The sequence below is a fragment of the Botryllus schlosseri genome, chromosome 8, assembly GCF_051294905.1.
Source record: "Botryllus schlosseri isolate E-star chromosome 8, Bs_hap1, whole genome shotgun sequence".
Classification (NCBI taxonomy): Eukaryota; Metazoa; Chordata; class Ascidiacea; order Stolidobranchia; family Styelidae; genus Botryllus; species Botryllus schlosseri.
In genome coordinates, this window is record NC_137243.1 from 12,987,147 (window position 1) to 13,006,275 (window position 19,129).

Consider the following 19,129-nt stretch of genomic DNA (forward strand, 5'->3'; position numbering starts at 1 on the left):
ATTCATGTTCTTTAACTATTTGACCATTGCGGATATGCATTGATCGAAATGACGAAGATTCAAATAATGCACTTCCCAGTTTTGAGAATAAGGGATAGCATTTTCAAGAAGTCGAGTATGACCGTCAAGCGACAGGGCATTATCTAATACGCTGTTAAGTGATCGGCCAGAATGCAGTATTCTCGTAATTTGTCGACTACTTCGTGCCAGGAAAAGCATTCCACGGAAAGAGAAGATCAATGCGCCTCGTGGGATGTGACAGGCATAGTCGTAATAACCAACGAAACGACCTCCAACAATTAAAACAGATTAGGAACCAGGCATGTGTGGATTAACGGTATGACATTGATGAATTTTGTAGAACTGGTCGCATTGATGGTTGCGCGTTAACATAGAACTGTTGTTTTCACCGCAGGCAATAAATACAGAGGCGGCCCAGATAGTCAGAGATGCTGCTCAAGTAGAAGTAGAAGAAATAGCTGTAAGCTTCCACCCATTTGCAAGCGAAATAATGATTTCAAGGGCCTGTCAAAACTGCTTCTAAGCGGCAAAAACTTATCTCAAACTACTTTCTCCTTATAAAACCAACACGGGTAAGAGGTAGGAAAATTTGCTTGAACAAGTATGAAGTGGAAATAGTCGTGAAACATTTCCCGTTGAGTAAGTAGGGCAAGTAGGCAAAACTGCCTCTGAGTATATTTTAGGCGTTAAAATGACAATATGGCAATGTACTACTATAAATTATATATTCTACTCAGCGGTTACAATGTCTCGATATCTTCGTGACCTTGTCGAAATCCTATCGATGACTGTCACACTAAAACCCAGTCGTTGGCAAATACAATCTCCTCCAGCGTCAGTCATAACCGCGCAGATATGGGTATAGAGTTGCGGCGGAAAATGCATCCGGCGTAAACAATAAACTCAGTAAAACTTATATTACGGAATACAGGTTCGCCGTATGGTAGCCGCAAGACGGGGAAAGCAACACGACATAGAGATATATGTTCCTGTGTCATGTGTATTACTGTTTGATACCTGCACGTGCTCCAAATGCGTACTGGTTACTAATTACAATTGGAGGAATAAAATCCAAACGATGAAGCGACATTCATCACATCACGGATATGTACCATTTCTTGGACATTCACATAATGTGACACGGGCTATGAATAACATAAGCTTAAGCTTACTTAAGTTGGTTCATGGTAAACTACATTTGTTGGCTTAAGACATTACATGTTTGACGAAGGCCATAGCTGATAACATTATCCAATAGGCGATTAAGCTCGTGGGATTAATGGAAAGGGATTAGGACATGGACAGTCGTCAAGTATGGCTAATTATAGTCCGATTCCCATGGATAGCGGGCGAGAGTATAGATAAAATGTGGCAGTCGTACTTTATGTGTAACGTGTAATTTATCCGACGACTGCGACACTTATTTTGAGGGAACTGACATCAGTGACATTCAGCTTTTGCTCAGATATGCGAAGACTTATAGCCACAAAAGAACTTGAGAAACGCCTGAGGCGATTCTGACTTAGCGAGCGCGGATTCACGTCGGTACGACGCATAGCTTGTAATGGCATACCATCACGAAATAAATAGGTGGGGCCTCAAATCGTTGAAGGGCGTCGTAAATTTCATCGCGGAAAAAGGTCTCACTGGTCGGGGTGTATAAGATAAGCAGATAACAATACCAGCAGCTCCAGAAGTTGAGTCCATGCTATACGTCGCTGTGCGTTAAAGTGCAGATATGTGTTAATTGAGAAAGCAACAGACTATGCTAGATTCATGATGGTCGTGTAGCCTAATTAAAGCTCTACTTTCGTTACAGGCCATGAAGGCTAGATCAAGCTGACCTACAAGTATAGAGAAAACGTTTACATGCCTAGCCGCATGTTTGCTCAGAGCTTCTAAATATTTCTCAAAATGTTGGAGATAGCTACTGTCGCAGCCTCAACGGGACTTCTTTTCGCGGTGTCATTGGTTTTGCTATCTTGCACGGTGTGTAAAAAGTTATTCGGTAAAAATCAAGGTAAGTCTATAACTTTCGTTTGCCATAATAGTGTATAGGTATTTTGACTTCTGAAAATAGTAGCTGGTGGTGCCAGTTCACGTATCCATTATATCGTATTTACTGTGTTGTTGTGTACAACTTCATTGGGGACTAGAGGCATTCATCATAAATATTGATCTTTGCGGAAATTGGCAGTGTGCTCGTAAACGGTTGCGTTTTAATACTGCGAGAATGTTCTCCAGTTAGGGTTTCGCATACCAGGCAATCTTACATCGAATTACGTTATTGGATATTTACCTAGTATTACTACCAACGTACGGTATCAGATTCCGTCGAGTAAAAATACTATTAAGGGGTAGCAATGGCCTCTCGTTACAGATAACGATGACGAAAAAGAGGAAAGAGTAAACATACCCGAGATAAAAATCGACATTGGAGAAGATAAGAACGAAAATGGCATCGCGAATCCGGGATATCAAGGCACACACGAAGATACCAACTTGACAACGGTAGGATTGCGCAAATATTGCAGCATTACATGGTGATGATCCGTATTGCTGCTGTATCTGATAGTAAAGTAGTAAAGTAGGAGTCGCAATTTCGAAGACATATCAAACTACTTGTAGTATAAATGACAGGTTTGAAAAGTATTCAAGTAATTGCTTCAAAAGGTATATGTTTGGTCTAGCGGTCACATGCTTCTAGTATACACAGTTAATCGGAGTTTGCTACCTTCGAAATTCAAAAATGTATCATAGGGACAAACGCAGAATGACGAATCATAATCACAGTGCACAACGCATAGGTTGAATCTTCGAAAATATATTAAGTTATCGTGATTAGGGCTGGGCGCGCATTGTACTTCGAGTCGAGTATTCTAGTATCACTCATTATGACGTAGTAATAACAGTATGTAAGATGTCCGTCGTCCATGCTCAAATTTGTACCTTTTATGTGCCCATAAAGAATATAATGCCTGCTCTCCATCACACTGAAGATACTTTGGTATTTTTTTCGATCATACCGATTTCATTGCGCTTTGTGACATGTTGTGTATTGATCATGACTTCAGAAATATGTTATTTTCAGTAACGTTAGTAGCTTTGTAGTACGTGTTTCGTATGCTGCGATACGGCCAATCAAGTTTCAAGGCTTCCACAGCGTAAAATAGTATCGAAACAATAATTCTCGTAGATTAGTTAACTTCCAGTGGCGTGGAGCGTATATTTTCAGTACTCGAAAAAATCGAGTTTTAATTCTCGACTCGAATCACTAGAATTAATACTCGATTCAGATTCGAGTATTCGATTCATTGTGCCCAGCCCTAATCGTGATACAGGCGCTATTTCCCTTCTGACAACCCAAAGCGACTTTCTACTTTTCAAAATCCAAATTGCATAAAGTAAGTAGGTTTTCCCAGAAACTGTTCATGCAGAACTCGAAGTATAGTCTCTAAATCAAAGCCGCACGATTAAGTGGTAGCCCACAAGTATAAGCGAAGCTTACTCGAGTACTCCCAAGTACTTCCTTTTTGAAAAGCCCTGGCCATAAATACTAGGATATATGAATAGCATAGTTCTTCGACGCTAGCCGAAATCCATTTCTATCAAGGTCGTAGAACAAAAAGACGGGGAGAATAATAGTGCTGCCGCCACTGAGAGAGACACCGTGGTTGATGCGGAAGCTGCTGTAGTAACAACAACAACAAAAACCGACCAGCAAGACCCAAACAACTCCGATGTACCAGACAGCAGTGGAGTACAGACTGGGGAGGGTCAGAAGCCCGGATCGCTGCCAGCTGTACAAACTGAAATCGCAACTGCCCAAGACGACGGAATTGATAACACTGCCTTCGATGGTAAACGTCGCACAATTTTCGCTAATTAGGGTCACAAGATCGCGTGCAATGTGACTCATAAAATAGTTCACCACTGGAATACCATATGGCCGGCGAAATAGACTCTTCAGTACCTAGTACCTACTGCTTACTAACAATAACGTTTGCAGCATAGGACGTAATATTGTCACTAAAATCGAATCGAATCACTTGTAATGGATCAATGATAACATTAAAACGAGGGGTTCCACGACACTAATAATATAATTTACTGCTGACAAGGTTGCTGTGTGAGCATTTTCCGAGAATGTAATTCCTGGAAACACGTTCATGTAGCGACCGTGTGTGTTACCACAAAACTAAAACTATGGGTATGTTTTCATTTGTCAGTTACACAGCAGAAATGAATGAAATCATGAAATCATTTAAAAACGAAGGAGTGAATGAAGATATGGGTCATTGCTGGGATTTAGTTTGTGTTCGAAAAATAGTAAAACTTGTTTGTCATGCAGAACAGCTCATCAACGGTGAAGGGTTTTTGCACTCATATACCTTTGTATGATAATTTCACACGTGGATAGTCTATGGCAACTCGCTACTCTTTGAAGCCGCTTAAATAGAAATCATTTATTATAGGCAGTGGAAGTTATGAAATACAACAAGAGTATACCCTAAAATAGTATTACTTTTTTTTACAATATAACCCCCTCTGCGTCTGCAGAATGTGGAGGCATATCCAATGGCCTATCTTATTTTAATAGCGCGTAATTAGGTTTGATTTTTGTAGGATATTAATAAACTAATCCATCGCTCTGGATAGGCAGGATAGGCATCAGACTGTCCCTTTGGTAATTTTCAGTACGAACAATCTTCGATTTCAATTATTATTAATGCACACTGCATATAGTCATTTAATCACGATATCTTCTAGGAGGCGTGGATCCATCGATGGAAGTAACCAAGCAGGACATCCAAGACCAAATGGCGGATATGTTGCAAGCAGACGCTCAAAATCCCGAATTGAGATCGATACACGAAGACAGCGATCTAGACAACCCGCAAGTCGATATATCCGAACCGGCGGAGACCGACCAGGCGCCGCAGAACAAGTCAGAAGAAACAGACACGGCCAGCTACGAGGGGATTGTGTTTCAAGGAGAGTGGAGGCAACCGGTTGCCCTGATCGATCTACTGGAAGCAGGACTCATTAGTAAAGAAACTGCAGATGAAATTTCGAAAGAGGTTCGCGAACGCGAGAAAGATACAGCAGCCGAGGCGGAGGATACAATACCTGATAAAATCGCGAAATACATACGCGGCGTCGAACCAGTCGCCGGTATCATAGTCACGGATACGGGAGAGAAGAAATCCATATACAAGTCAGCAAAAGACGGCATCCTCCGCCGTGGTACGGCCATCAGCTTGTTAGAAGCCCAAGCGGCGACGGGAAACATTATCGATCCGGTAACAGGACGTAAAATGCCAGTCAAAGACGCCGCCCAACTTGGGCTTTTGGACAAAGTCTACGAGACAGTGCTTCTCCGCGCCGAACGTGCGGTCACAGGGTACAAGTTCAGGGCATCGGATCACATCCTCTCGCTGTACGAAGCGATGCAAAAAGGTCTCGTGGTCGAATCGCACGGGCTGCGTTTGTTAGAAGCGCAGAACGCCACCGGAGGCATCATAGATCATCGGATCAACGTCCGGGTACCGCTTGATGTCGCGGTTCAGCGTGAACTGCTAGACGACGAATTGAAGTGCAAACTGGAAGATGAAGACGGGGATGAAACGAAAACTTTCTTCGACCCGAACACAGAGCAAAACGTCACGTACAGCGAGCTAATGCGAAGAAGCGTGGTGGATAACGACACCGGGCTGAGACTGTATCCCTTGGAAAGGCTGACGAAAAAGCGCGTCAATTACGGCAGCTACTCCGGCCGGTCGAGTCTTGCGTCGAGCAAGAACGTTAGCCGGTCCAACAGCAAAGAAAACTTGCCGGCGGCTGTCGCTGCAGAGTCTTGAACATCTGTAATAGCCTACATTCAATGATAACTAGGGCTGGGCAAAATCGAGTACCTGAGTGATTCGATTCTGAATCACGTAATATGTTTCGAGTCGAGTCGAGTAATCGAGTATCACTCATTATGACGTCACAACAGAATGGACTATGTAGAAGTTCAAATATGTACCTTTTATTCCGTGGCTGCTTTCATGTCGTAGCTTTATACCATGTCTGGTATGGTGCGACACGGCCAATCAAGGTTTCAAGGCTTCCTCAGTGGATAATAGTATCAACACTATAATTCCCGTTAGTAAATTAACTTTCAGTTGCGAGGAGCGTATATTTTCAGTACTCGAAAAATTAGTATTTTACTACTCGACTCGAATCGTTAGAATTAATACTCGATTCAGATTCGAGTACTCGAATCATTGTGCCCAGCCCTAATGATAACTAGAGCTGGGTAATATCGAGTACCTGAGTTTTTCGATTCCGACACGAGCATCGGGCTTCGAGTCGATACCGACTGTATAAGCAGGGCGATTTTTTAGACCTAAAACTGAAGATTTTGACTTAAAAATCAATAGTTTCTCATTTTTGACCTTAAAAACCCAGGTTTGACAAAATTTTGCCCTCGTGTATGTAAATTAGGTGCTTCCCACATGATGTTTGAATATGTACTACTTATCTTTATTTCTGGTTAGAACTGTCTGTCCTTGCGAAGTAGTTTGACCTGAAAAAAAAAACTTTTTTTACTTATAGTCTGACAAATTTTTATATGAAAAAACTTTATTTTAACGAAATCTGGACCTATGAATAATTCCAGTAGTTAAATCACGCATTACGGTAGAAATAATCAAATTTGTTGTGGTACAATGAAAGATACTTTCCTACATTCGCGGGCAGAAAGTGTCTGTCCTTACTAAGTAGCTTGCCAATAATGGTGAAAGAACGTTCAACAGCAGCTGCTGTTGTCTGGCAACACTTAAGTTGTGCGTACAGTGCTGGTTACACACCGTGTTGCTTCATTCCGACAATGTCGTCTACATCACAATTTTTCATCATGCTCTTCTTGATGTAAGAACCGATGCCAGCGCAGTCTTGCTTCGGTTAGGATTTTGAGGTACGTTGAGCATTACACCATGTCAACCTATTTGTTCTGATTCACAATGAGCAGACAATAGGCCGTTTACAACGGTACCCCTATGAAGTAGGCTACAAGCCGTAAAATGTCAAATGAAGAGTTCACCGACAGTGAAAACATCTACGATACAAACAAAATGCAGGTTGCAAAACAATTTTGGCTTTTTAAACAATTTTGACACTTTTCTGACCTAACGCTACAATTTTGACAGATTTTGACTATTTTTGACATGCCGTAAAAATCGCCCTATATGTAGGCCTATAAGATTATATAGATAACGTGCTGGAAAGTTCAAACATGCGAATTCGATGAGAATAATGTCTGTTCTCCACCGTATTAAAGATAATTTTGTATTTTTTCGACCGCGCCTATTTCATTGCACTTGTGACAATGCTGTGGGTTGATCGCGACTGCCCAGAAACGTCATTTCCACTCATGCGCGTATCCGCTTTATTACGCGTTTCGTATGCTGCGATACGATTGAACGGGGCTTCAATGATTGCACGATGTAAAAGTATAAAAGCAATCCTCGGTGATGAAATAATTCAGAGCGCGAATTAATAAATAAAATTTTAGTACACGAAAAAATCTTCTCCCACTATCCTCGATTCGGACTCGAGTACTTGAATCATTTTGCCCAGCCCTAAATTGATAACAGTTCAATTTCAAATTCTAATTAACCCTATACGTTAAATGCCGTGTAATGATGATAGTTGTTATGAAGTTCGGAGCGAAGAAAGACAAACTGCAAATCATACATTGTACCGTGCGCAAACATATATCTATATAATATATATATAACTAGATGTGTGCTTCCTCTAATACGAACGCCCTCATGCCGAAAATGCGTTTGTTAAACATTATTTCAGATGTAGCGTTGTCGCAAATCATTCGAAGCGAAGATTTTGATGTTTAAATTTTGTGGAGTGCGTATTCTTTTCTATGTTATAGGTCGCTTTTATTAAACAACAATAAATATATAATCTGTTTCGCGTGCTGGCATTCCAGTTCCAACAGGCGCTGTCATCATAAATCATACGGATGACACCGAGTAAAGTCATGGTACACAAGTGGAGGTTGTATACCATGAACTTTATTGATCCGCGAGGTTATTTCAAGGCAGTTATTTTGGGGAGCGAGAAGTGAGGGCTCGGGGATCGTTGTGATGTAACAAACTACTGAGATTTGAGAATTGTCGTTTGACAGATCACGCTGTTTTAGTTGCTAAAATAATAAACTGACTCGGTTCTGTCACTGCTACCTGTTTGGCCTATTTATTCCAGGGCAGTGGCAGAGTTATCTATGTCTGATGCAACGGAAATGGTATATTTAGGTCTGTGGGGCAAAGTAGTTCTTTTGTGCTGAAGTCTCTGTGACTGTGAGTATCCATAAAATACGCAAATGCGCGGTCCTTATGGTCAAAAAGTTATCTGGGATTATAAACGAGTTGTTGTTAAATATAACAAAATCATGAGATAAGACAATTTATTAAAGTCACGTCGTTATGAGTGACATCTTACGAATTGCCGCTAGCTTCTCTGATTAGTGACTGATAACGTCTCCAATATCTTATACAGACAAGGTCGCGGACAAACAGACAAAATGCGGGTTTCAAACACACCTCCCGCCGATTCGAAATTCCATACAATTCAAACAGGATAGTAGTGATAGCCGTCAGATCATATTTTCATCCGATCAAGAGTGACACGCAATATATAATGCCATACACATAGACGATGTAATGAACAGATATGAGAATGCGAAAACGACCAGTTGTGGTGTCTCAATCTGGCCTCAACTTCCGCCTAGCGACAGGAGCCACAGTTTTCGATGTTAGTGTATATTCGGTGGTCCTTTAAAGACGCCATTTCCAGTCGCTTCGTTTTGAGTGCATTTATTCATCGGGTATTTTATTCCTGTTTTTGTCCGCTATATTTGCCAATTTCAATAATAGGGGCCGAAAATCAAACTAAATATACTGTATATGTCAATTGTAGATATACGTACAATTAGGGTTGCATTAAAACAAAGGCCTTTAATAAAAAATAGTGTTTTTTAAGTTGTAAAATTATGCCATATTCGTGCAAATACTTTCCAAAAAACATGTTGTATGAGCCTACGAACAATTACCACCCGATATAGCCGACGTATATCGATATCGGATGGTTGGAACCCTCAAAATAGTCGGTTTAACAGCAATAGTACAGAAATTTCGTCAAAGGAACTATATTTACCCCATATTTTTAATTGGCAATGTCAATCCACAATGACGTCACGTTTGCATATTCGTGATGTCATTGTTTAAAAACAAACAAACAATAAAAAACATGTTTTAAACCAGTGGTTCTCAACCGCCGGTCCGCGACGACATTCCCGCCGGTCCGCCAGACATTTTGCAATTTTATACCTTACTTTCAAGATGAAATGTTGAAGGCTTGTCCACTGGTAAAGTAAGTAAAACATTAACTTCTAAACTTATTCAGAACTTCGTGAGGTAAGATTAGGGCTAGAAAAATGTTCGATTTGACTTGAAGTTCAAGACATGTCTTTTAACGACATGCGAGCGACAAGTACAAAATAGATACGAGCTGACTCATCGCTAAACAGCGCAGTTTGCGCGATCATTCGTTTTCGATTCATTCGTTTTGTGCAGGACCATCCCAAACCGCCCTATTGGAAAGGGCCGAACTTAAAAGGGGCCCAAAATTATTTTGCAAGTGAACATATATCATAGCGTATTTAAAAAAAAAAAATTTCCAACATTTTTCAATTTCTTTTCTCACTTTGCGCGATTTAGCGTCACTAAATGTCTTGCTTATTAGATGACCTTCTCCGTGATTTATAAAAAAAAATAGGCATTTCGGAGTCAGCCATTACCGCGCCACGGCGTAATAACACATAATGAAGTTTTAGCTAACATAGGACTCAGAAATGTGTGCCGAAAACTCGCCAGATGGAAAGCCGATTCAGTTATGAATGAGCGAAAATTTTCGCTATTGGCGTGATTAAGCTATACGTAGACCAGGAGTGGCCAACCTGCGGCCGTGGGCACGTAATTCAGTTAGTATGTGTTGGCGGCCATCGACATGCAATTTGAATTTACGAATTAACTCCCGGTTTCTCGAAAGATTTTAATTAATCTTGAACCGCGCGATTCAACGTGACATCATTTTCTTTTTAAATATAGTAGCGTCCTTTGCAATCAGATCCCTACAGTACAGAAGCAAACAGCAGAGGAAAATGATGCGCTTCATATAGAAATACCAGCTCGGAATCGTGTGCTTCTCCCTATACTGACAATCCTGATGGGAGGTAAAAAAATAATAGCATGTAACAAAGTGACTAATAACAATTGGCCCAGCCGAAGATGCATCATCATTTATAACTTGCCCTAACTTTGCTGGTTCGAGTCTCGGCTCTGCCATGTTTCTATGTGTCGGAGGTTTATCTGGGCTCCTCGAAGCCGACTTCACTGTTAACGCAGCGTCTTGAAAAAGCCCAGAAGAAGAGTGAGCCGAGCTCGAAAGTCGGCAGCAGAGACCTGAAAGTGGACGCATGAAACCGAAAGAGAATGAAGAGTGGGAGTGCGCGTGGAAGTGAAAAGTCGTCCTCATTGCCAACGCAAAGAAACTGGACTTTAAGAAATGTACGGTCGTGGCGCACAAGGCCTAAAACAGGCGATACGCTCCACTGTAAAAGTGTATTAATAATAATAATAATAATAACTTGCCCTAACTTTTCGAAAACACCCCCTTCATCAACTCTACCGGTGAATCAGATCACATGTGTTGAGAAAGGATAAATGTTTGATCAGAAACTACTAATATTAATGACGAAATTCATCAGCAGCGAATCTGAAACTTTTTCACGCTTTGCGCAACTGTCGACAATCCCATGGCATGACCACTGACCACTCGGGATTTCGGTGCGTAGAGTAAGCCTATGTCATTAAAGAGATTAGTACTGAGTGTACCGGAAATACACATAGACAGTTTAACATGGGCATATGGCGTCCAGCTAGTTTATTATGACTTCGCCCTGGAATGCGGCCGTAGGCTACATGAGCAGTCGCAATGCGGTCGTAGGCTACATGAACAGTCGCAATGCGGCCGTGAATGGCAATAAGGTTGGCCACCCCTGACATAGACTCTCTGCGGACACTGAGTATAGAAGGAATGTGCTCACAAGTACAGGTAAAAACAGCCACCCGAATGTAGAGTCTGGAGGCGAAGCCCCCGGAAGTTTGGCTCATCGCCTTGTGACGGCCCAAGACCAACGTTTTTTTGGGGTGGGCGGACGAAGTGCTTTTTGGGCCCGGCTTTGCGGATGGCCGGTATAGCTGCTGTAAGGTGTCAACGTGCAGCGCATTTTATTCGTAGTTGCTAGAGTAGCCTGTGTCTGGTGATAGTGAGCAATGAGCAAGGTAGCACGACAAAGTGCTTGGTTCGACTCCGAAACGCGTCTTCTCTCCATATTTTCAAAGATAAGAATATTATTCGAGTTGGTGTGGTCGGGTAAACCAACGACCTCCGCCGCGAAAGACTGTAAACGACTCTCGGCGGTAGCAGGTTTATCTGGACAAGGCAATTATACCTCGACTCAGCTGACTCATAAAGATAATAATTTATTACGAGCAAAACCTTCTAAAAGTCACTCTCTAGCACCATATAATTGCAAAAAAACGGTTCCATATTTACATTTTGGCTTCATTTTAATTTTCGAAAGTTCACCGGTCCGCAAGACATTTTTTATGAAATTTTACCGGTCCGCGAAGTGAAAAGGTTGAGAACCGCTGTTTTAAACAATGGCCTCGTATTAAACATGTTTGTTTTAAATTGATTTTTGTTTTAAATGCAAACCTACACACAAAAAAATCTGGTAGATTTACAAAGAAATTTCTGTAAATTTTACAACGAATTACCGGTCGCAGCCAATGATATATATACAATGATTGGAAACTACCGTGAGCTCTGCGTTTCAGCGTGTTCCTGGTCACGCTTCATCGCATACACAGTTGTGCTGTAAACAAAGGCTTCCTCAGCAATACTTCTTTGAGGAACTAGCGATGATATATAATTCATTGAGTATATTTATCAGTGGCAATTAACGTTAACGTGTTGAATAGCTTTAAAAGCGCATTTCTTTCTCGCGTCTGGCATTTTTCTTCCGATTATGCTAGCGGACCGCTGCCATATAAACTAGGCTTACCATGTTACGGAAATGAAAAAAGAGGACACTTTATTAGACATGCAAAACTGGAGAAGAATTCTCAAAAACCGGTAAATTTTTCCCACTTCATGATCGGTTGACTAAAAAAAAAAAAAAGGTCATCACTTCCGCTCAGAGCTCAAAATCACGTTTTTCACTCCACATTGCCAGGTGGATCACCATCTCAATCACCACTTTTCCCTCCGAAATACCCGCCGTCCTCCGAGGACACTTTCAAAAAAGTCAAAAAAGAGGACAAATCCTCTTAAAAGAGGACGTATGGTAAGCCTAATATAAACGTTGATTCACGTACAGTAGTACACGTACTTCGTACAGTCGTACACCTAGTTCACAAGATAAATTTCGCGCGTCGTGCGCGTATCGTAAATCCAATTCACACATTGACGACTCGCAATTATACGGAATTCCCGTGATGTAGCCTTGTGACGACCAACGAGGCTTATGTTCACACAGTCGTGGTCGTTCAACCTTTGTTGCAAGTGACACAACCTTCATTCCAACTTGCTAAATTATTAACATTATATATAATTAAATATCAAGCAGACGTAGTTTTTAAAGGAGTAATTCTAGTTATTTTGAGTTTTCGAGTAGGTTTGCCTACTTCCCCGGGTGATTGTTTTCATACTACTCACCAAACAAAAACATCACAACTTGTATTTTTCAGGGGATATCTAGATCTCCTGAGTTTTGAAGATTTTTGAAAATAGCACGCACATATTTAATGGCCATTTTGCGGCAGTCACTAAGCTTAACCCTGCGATTTCAAAAGTGACTATTTCCAACTGACTCAGAGCGAACAACCAAATCTACTTTTAGAACTATTTAAAAGTACTATACCGATTTATATTTTCGCTACTTCTATTTGAACCTGAGTAAATCATTGTAGCAATACTGCCACTACTTCAGTAGCAACGCTGCATACATCACCCACCTCTGAAAAAAGTCACCTATCCATGATCACTCCACAAAATCTCGATGCCTTACAATACAGAATTGAATTTTCAGGATTCCATCATGTTATGTAAAGAAATGAGGAAGATACATACACTTCACAGATATAGAACATTTACGAATACATAATTTAATCCTCAAATCCCTAATTCATGTGTATATGACCGAAATAATGATGCAGGCATTTGAAAAAAAGTAACATTAATATGCAACTGTACAGAACTAGACCAATGCAAAAATAACCATGTGGACAACAAAAACAGTTTATGCCTGATTTGTTAAGCAATAACAGTGCTAGATATCAAGTATTGTCATCTTCAACTTGGGAAAAGTATTTGGATGATGTCCTTAATAATGCAGCAGTACACTCGCTTTCGTTGGCTCAAGAATGGCCAAATACGACCCGAATGATGCCGTATCTACTCTTGATGAAATCTGCCTTGTTTAGCTATTTGTCCATCTTTGCTTGCTCTTGCCCGAATCATTGGTAGGATGGGGAACATTCTTTTTCCGTAATTTTATATGATATCAAGGTGTCACCAAATTCATTAATATCTGTAAGTGCAGAATAAGGATTCGGCTATTTGACCGTACTTGTCCATGGTTAGTATATGAATGAATGGTTATCGAGAATCAAGAATTTTTTGGTTTCCCAAGTTGCTGTTCCTTCAGCACAAGAATCTATCCATTTTCGCATTTTAGGCAAGAAATCATTTTCCAGCCAGTCCAAGCGTGAATCGTCTGGACTGCAATATGGCTTCAAGTTGGCGTTGTAGCTGAACTTGGTTGATGTATTCATAATGTCGAACCATTAGTAAATACCGGCAAACCATGCAGAAGCTTCTTTAGCCTCACCTCTCCTGCTCGCATAATACGCGCAACACTATTAGAGAGAAGCTGAGCAGCAAAAATCTCCCGCATCTTTGCCAAGCTTTGCATACGAAAATGTGCATCCGTCAATTTGCCGCATCTCCATTCCATCAGTTCAAACAGCCGTAAAATGCCGCCATCAAATAAATTTACCATCCTTGTTGAGAAGTTTCGTACCACCAGTGCGGCTGGCGTAGAGGTTGTTGCGTACGCTCTTGGAACATCTTGCGATTTGCACTGAGTCCATCAGCAACAAACGCAGCTACCCGAAATCCACAATCCTCCAGGATGCCGACACATTTCCAGAATATAGGCCTACTCGAAAGTCGAAATGAAGCCACCGACTTTGTTGCGCAGTATGCCAAGGGTTTGGAAACGGACGTTACCAGGCCACTGGCATAAACTTGAAGAGCGTGTGTAGCTGCATGGTTCATCATCATCTACAGGTCTCGACTCCCCAAGATCAACAAATCCTACCATTCCGTCTTTCGTTGTACTGAATGCAACATTCTCTTTCACTGAAAATGCAAAAAATCAGAAGTAGTTAGACACATAAAACATCACCGTGAACAGCATTGCTGAAATATTCGCGATGAAGTTTTCGACACAGCTATAAAGTCATGAGAACACAATCTAGCCAATTTACAGGCAAATTCAAGGTTGGAATTGCTCCAATTTGATCGATTTGTGTCCTATACGCAAGAGCAAATGCATCAGACAATAAAACGAAACTCGTTTCATCAGCTTACCAGTCAACTACTATGGGAATCAAAATATATAGCCAAGGTAGCCCACCACTCTGTAGTGCTTATGCAATGATGAAGAGTAGGCTACAGTATAGAATCATTTCCTCACCTTTTAACAAATCAGATGACGCGAATGAAGTTCGCAAATCTTTAAATCGTCTTTTTTTGTACAATTGATCCAGCCACGATCTTGACGCATGCTCCTTATAAATTTATCAAGGTTTTCCGCCCATTCATATTTGGCGCCAGTACAAAAACGTTTTGCTGGAACTTTAAACAAATGCGCATTGGCAGAGGTTTTAGCACACCCTGGTATGCAACACTATCTCACATCTGACGCAACCAACTATTCATCAATCAACTATTGGTGAGAAAAAAGAGTTATAAATATTATAGTAGCCTTCAATAAAATTGCTTTCTGTTAAATGGGTCTCATCGAATTTTCAGGTTGGCCACCCACCAGCAATAAGATTACTCACAAAAGCATCTTAATCAGTTTCGCTTTCAAGATATCAGATGGCGTAATTGATGCTTACAAATGTTCGAATCTCAATCTGTCCTAATTTTCCAAGCTTTTTTACGCTCATCCGCAGGTGCAAAAACCTAAGCAGCTAGTCAGTACCTGAATATTGCGCATTGGCGGAAGTTTGATTAGACCTCAGTATGCAGTACTGTCTCACTATGCTCGCAAAACCTGTTAACAATCAACCAACAAACGAAAAAACAGTGGAATAACTGCCAGCAAAGGTGATAGCAGTACTCCACCACGGTCAACATTACTCAATGAAGTGTATGCAGTCAACCTTATCTGCGCACACGCTGATTTCGGCGGGAGTAAACCTTACAGCGTTAGGGGGCGTGGCAGTTTCCAATCATTGTATATATATCATTGGTCGCAGCCAATAGCAGCGTGTAGCTTGTCATTTTACATTTTGATATGTAATATTACATTAATTTAGCTGCTAAGTCAAGTTACCAGAATTTCTTCGCAAGGTTACTGGCAGTTACTCGCTACGGCATTTTACCAAGCTATTGGCAAAATTGATTAGCTTACAAGCCCCAGCAACCAGTGGATACGTGGAAGTGCATGTCACTGTGATATCATTCTCGTTGCGATTTGACCTGATTCAACCTCGTTCGCGAGACAGGATTAGGTCACACGGAACTGGTTGACCCTAGTACCAATTTCGGTATAGTGCATACATAGTTGGGTGCAAGAAGCAGCTGACAATGTAGTTACACCATAGACATTATATTAAGGCTATGGCTACACGGTCGGTCTCGGCGGTTAGATTTGTTGTAACAGATAGAGCTAATGAGTTACAAAAATCAGTTTAGGATATATAATCTTATTCCTGAAACTAGAAATATCAGCACAGCAGGCTCAGTTGACCATTTCTTAATGGCGGACACGGCGACCTATAATACGTTACCTTAGGTTGCGCGTTGCGGGTTTTTCTGAGATTCGTAGTAAACATCCAACAATCAACTGTGACATCACAAATAGCGTCCGGTTAGGTAAGTAAGTAGGGAACCACACGTGGATCAATAAATATCAATATATACGAAATTAGATGCAAAAGAAAGGGACTATAGGTGTTGATAGATGTTTCTGTATGAAAAACCAACCTGGATTGAACATTATAACGTGGACAGTAAATATTATTGGTGGCATATGTGAGCGGATGAATATCACTCATTTCAAAGTCGTCTGCGTGTCGAGCCGAGTAGCCGACTGGTCGGCCATTAATATTGAGCTTTGAGCATGCAAATGCTTACGGTGCGAAGCTTGTGACTTGTGATTGAAGAAAGTAGAGACTTTCGTTGAAGACTCCCAGGACTGATGAATGGGATGCGCATCGCAAAAGGTACAGTAGCCTACTGTATAGTATTAGTTACCGTGAATATCTACGACTGTGCACACCACCCGGATGACTTTGGTTTCATGATTTAAATATTTCAGCCGCCCCATTCTCTATTTTGGGATATTGGTCGACTTGTATAATGACCTGCGACACCACATACTCTGCCGCGGAGTAGTTGAAACTGTTACCTTGTTATTGACATTTATCGGGTCATAGCTTAGATATGTTTTCATCCACTGCTCGATATGTTTGGCTCACATGCCGCATCAAATGAGGCACCTTTTCTTTCAATACATTGATCATTTAAGTCATGAATCTCTGCTATATCATGTCAAATGAGGAGTCGTCAACTCACAATGTACCAGTACCAGTACTTCAAAACTTGTTATATTTTTGTTAGCCTATTTGTCTTGGTCTTTATAAGTCATGTCTAGGTTAGCAACCTGGCTTAGTATAGCGACTTACGAATGAATTATTTTTAGTGGAACTGCAAGATACTAGTCACACAGAAGGAATGAAGACGAGAAAAAGAAACAATTGGAAGTTTATCCGGCGTTGGAATTAATTCACCTTTTCTTGGGATCACTCGTGCTATATTTGCATGCCTCCTAAACAAGAATTATACCTCCAGCAGCAATACTTTTTCATCGTGAATCATGAATGAATATACAGTTGTCCTAATGTCGTCTTGAGAGCGTGAAGAAACTTTTGCGGTATTTTGGCATCGCGTTGCTTTGGATAGGTATGGATGTAGGCTGAGACGTGAATTTACAAGCTGGCATGTAATCTGATTTACAAGGACAGCATGTAGGGTTGTAGGTGGGTAGGTAGGTAAGGCGGTAAAATTACAGTCTCGGTGGTAAATGTACAGAAGAAAATGTAGATTGAATATACCAGAGGTGACTGCAACATCACAGTCTGGCATGTAAAGTTAGATTACCGGACGGGTGTAAGTTAAATTTACATTGAGTGACGGTAATTTTATATTACTGCCAAGTGGCTGGCCACCCTGCTTCCAGACATTTCGCGGTAAATCGAGGTAAATTTTTTTTTCAGTGTACGTACAATTGCCTGTGATTGACATCGTGACATCACAAATTTGTGTTCGCATTCTAGCTCACGCATACACAGAAGCTTTGGTGAAAGTTCGTGTTCACGCGAATCAGAACCTTTCAGGGATTCTCACCATCCCTAGAAATTACTATTCGATTAGATGTAGAAAAAAAATTGCTGCGACCATGACTCTCTTAATTGTGCCATAGACACCAATTACGCGGACCGGTTCATTTATACAGAATTTCGCGGTATTTGGCCTATAGAAGTAGGCGGGGAGTGGGCGGCTAGCGAACAGCCTTTGGTAAACTGTGTAGCCAGTTCGCAGAACTATGCTCATTGCTCATATTTAAACTTGCATATTCACATATAAGAAAAGTGGGGATGGAATACGAGCTCGCATTATACACGCGGTCAAATTTGCTTCAACCAATGAAAGAATGTTGATGTCACCGGATTTTAGCGACTGGATAGATCGATCAACGTACAGCGACAGCAACGTCGTCAGCTCGCTGACAACCACATTTTCAGGTAAATCAACGCTGTATAGGACACTTTCTACTTATAAGGGGCCGATGCAGTACGGGGGAGAGCGAAAGTTTAGTCCCTGCAATAATCTTGATTCAGTGATCGTCCTATACGTTGCAGTAGCCAATAGTATTCCCTGTGAATTATCTAGTTGATGGTACGTCAAGGGCATATTTAATTAGCGGTAGGGACAATCTTCGCAGCCGAGAATGAAATTTTCAAGGATGGTATGAATTCCCAGCCCAGTATATCAGTAGCAAGCAGCGCTTGATCGAAGCACTGCGTCGCAGCGATGCCATGTATAATTGTATAATGCTATCTTCTCCGTGATTTTGCTGGATTAGTAAACCAGAAACGGAAATAGCCGTTCGCTGCATCGCGATCCCGATTCTGCAGCATTATGACGTGCAGTGATATTTGATCAAATGTAGAATTGTCACGGGTCGCCCCAGGCACCACATATTTTAATATTGTTATTGTCATAAAATAATATGTCTCACCGACGAATGCATTGGTGTTGAGCAATGACACATCACGCTGATGGGCAAAACGAGTTTTAGCAATGCTATGACTCAAGATTGGGAAGTTTCTACCATACCGTAGTTCTGAACCTGCAACGGCATCCCATTTCACCCATAAAATGCTGCATGGTGGAGCGCTGCACACTAAGAAACGCGGTACAAAGGCGACGTAGGCGGCTCATTCCGCGGTAAACATTACAGTCATTTAAAGTGCAGCGAAGCGAAGCGATATTTTTCTGTCAGCTGTTTTTAGCAGGTTGCGTGCACTGCCGAATAACAAACAACACGTGCCTTAATTCTTTTATACCGTTAGCAGTGATAAGTGACTTGGTCAAGGCTTGGCCGCAGATAAAAATGGACCAG

General features: G+C 41.2%; 1 protein-coding gene and 3 long non-coding RNA genes across 4 annotated transcripts; 2 read left to right on the plus strand and 2 right to left on the minus strand.

The window, feature by feature from the left end:
* Positions 1–1,712: 1,712 nt before the first annotated feature.
* On the plus strand, positions 1,713–5,948 carry LOC145444429 (uncharacterized). The gene is made up of 4 exons (XM_080322413.1): positions 1,713–2,041; positions 2,402–2,532; positions 3,635–3,881; positions 4,792–5,948. The coding sequence occupies exons 1-4, from the start codon at positions 1,936–1,938 to the stop codon at positions 5,880–5,882; spliced, it is 1,575 nt and encodes a 524-aa protein (XP_080178539.1). The 5' UTR covers positions 1,713–1,935; the 3' UTR covers positions 5,883–5,948.
* LOC145444431 (uncharacterized) lies at positions 5,439–6,736 on the minus strand. Its single transcript, XR_013916681.1, has 2 exons — positions 6,337–6,736; positions 5,439–5,936 (listed from the first exon to the last, which is right to left on the minus strand). It is a non-coding gene; the product is annotated as an uncharacterized LOC145444431 (long non-coding RNA).
* Positions 6,737–13,225: 6,489 nt separating this feature from the next.
* LOC145444432 (uncharacterized) lies at positions 13,226–15,694 on the minus strand. The gene is made up of 2 exons (XR_013916682.1): positions 14,909–15,694; positions 13,226–14,571 (listed from the first exon to the last, which is right to left on the minus strand). It is a non-coding gene; the product is annotated as an uncharacterized LOC145444432 (long non-coding RNA).
* Positions 15,695–16,566: 872 nt separating this feature from the next.
* Positions 16,567–17,348, plus strand: LOC145444430 (uncharacterized). Its single transcript, XR_013916680.1, has 2 exons — positions 16,567–16,667; positions 17,147–17,348. It is a non-coding gene; the product is annotated as an uncharacterized LOC145444430 (long non-coding RNA).
* Positions 17,349–19,129: the final 1,781 nt, after the last annotated feature.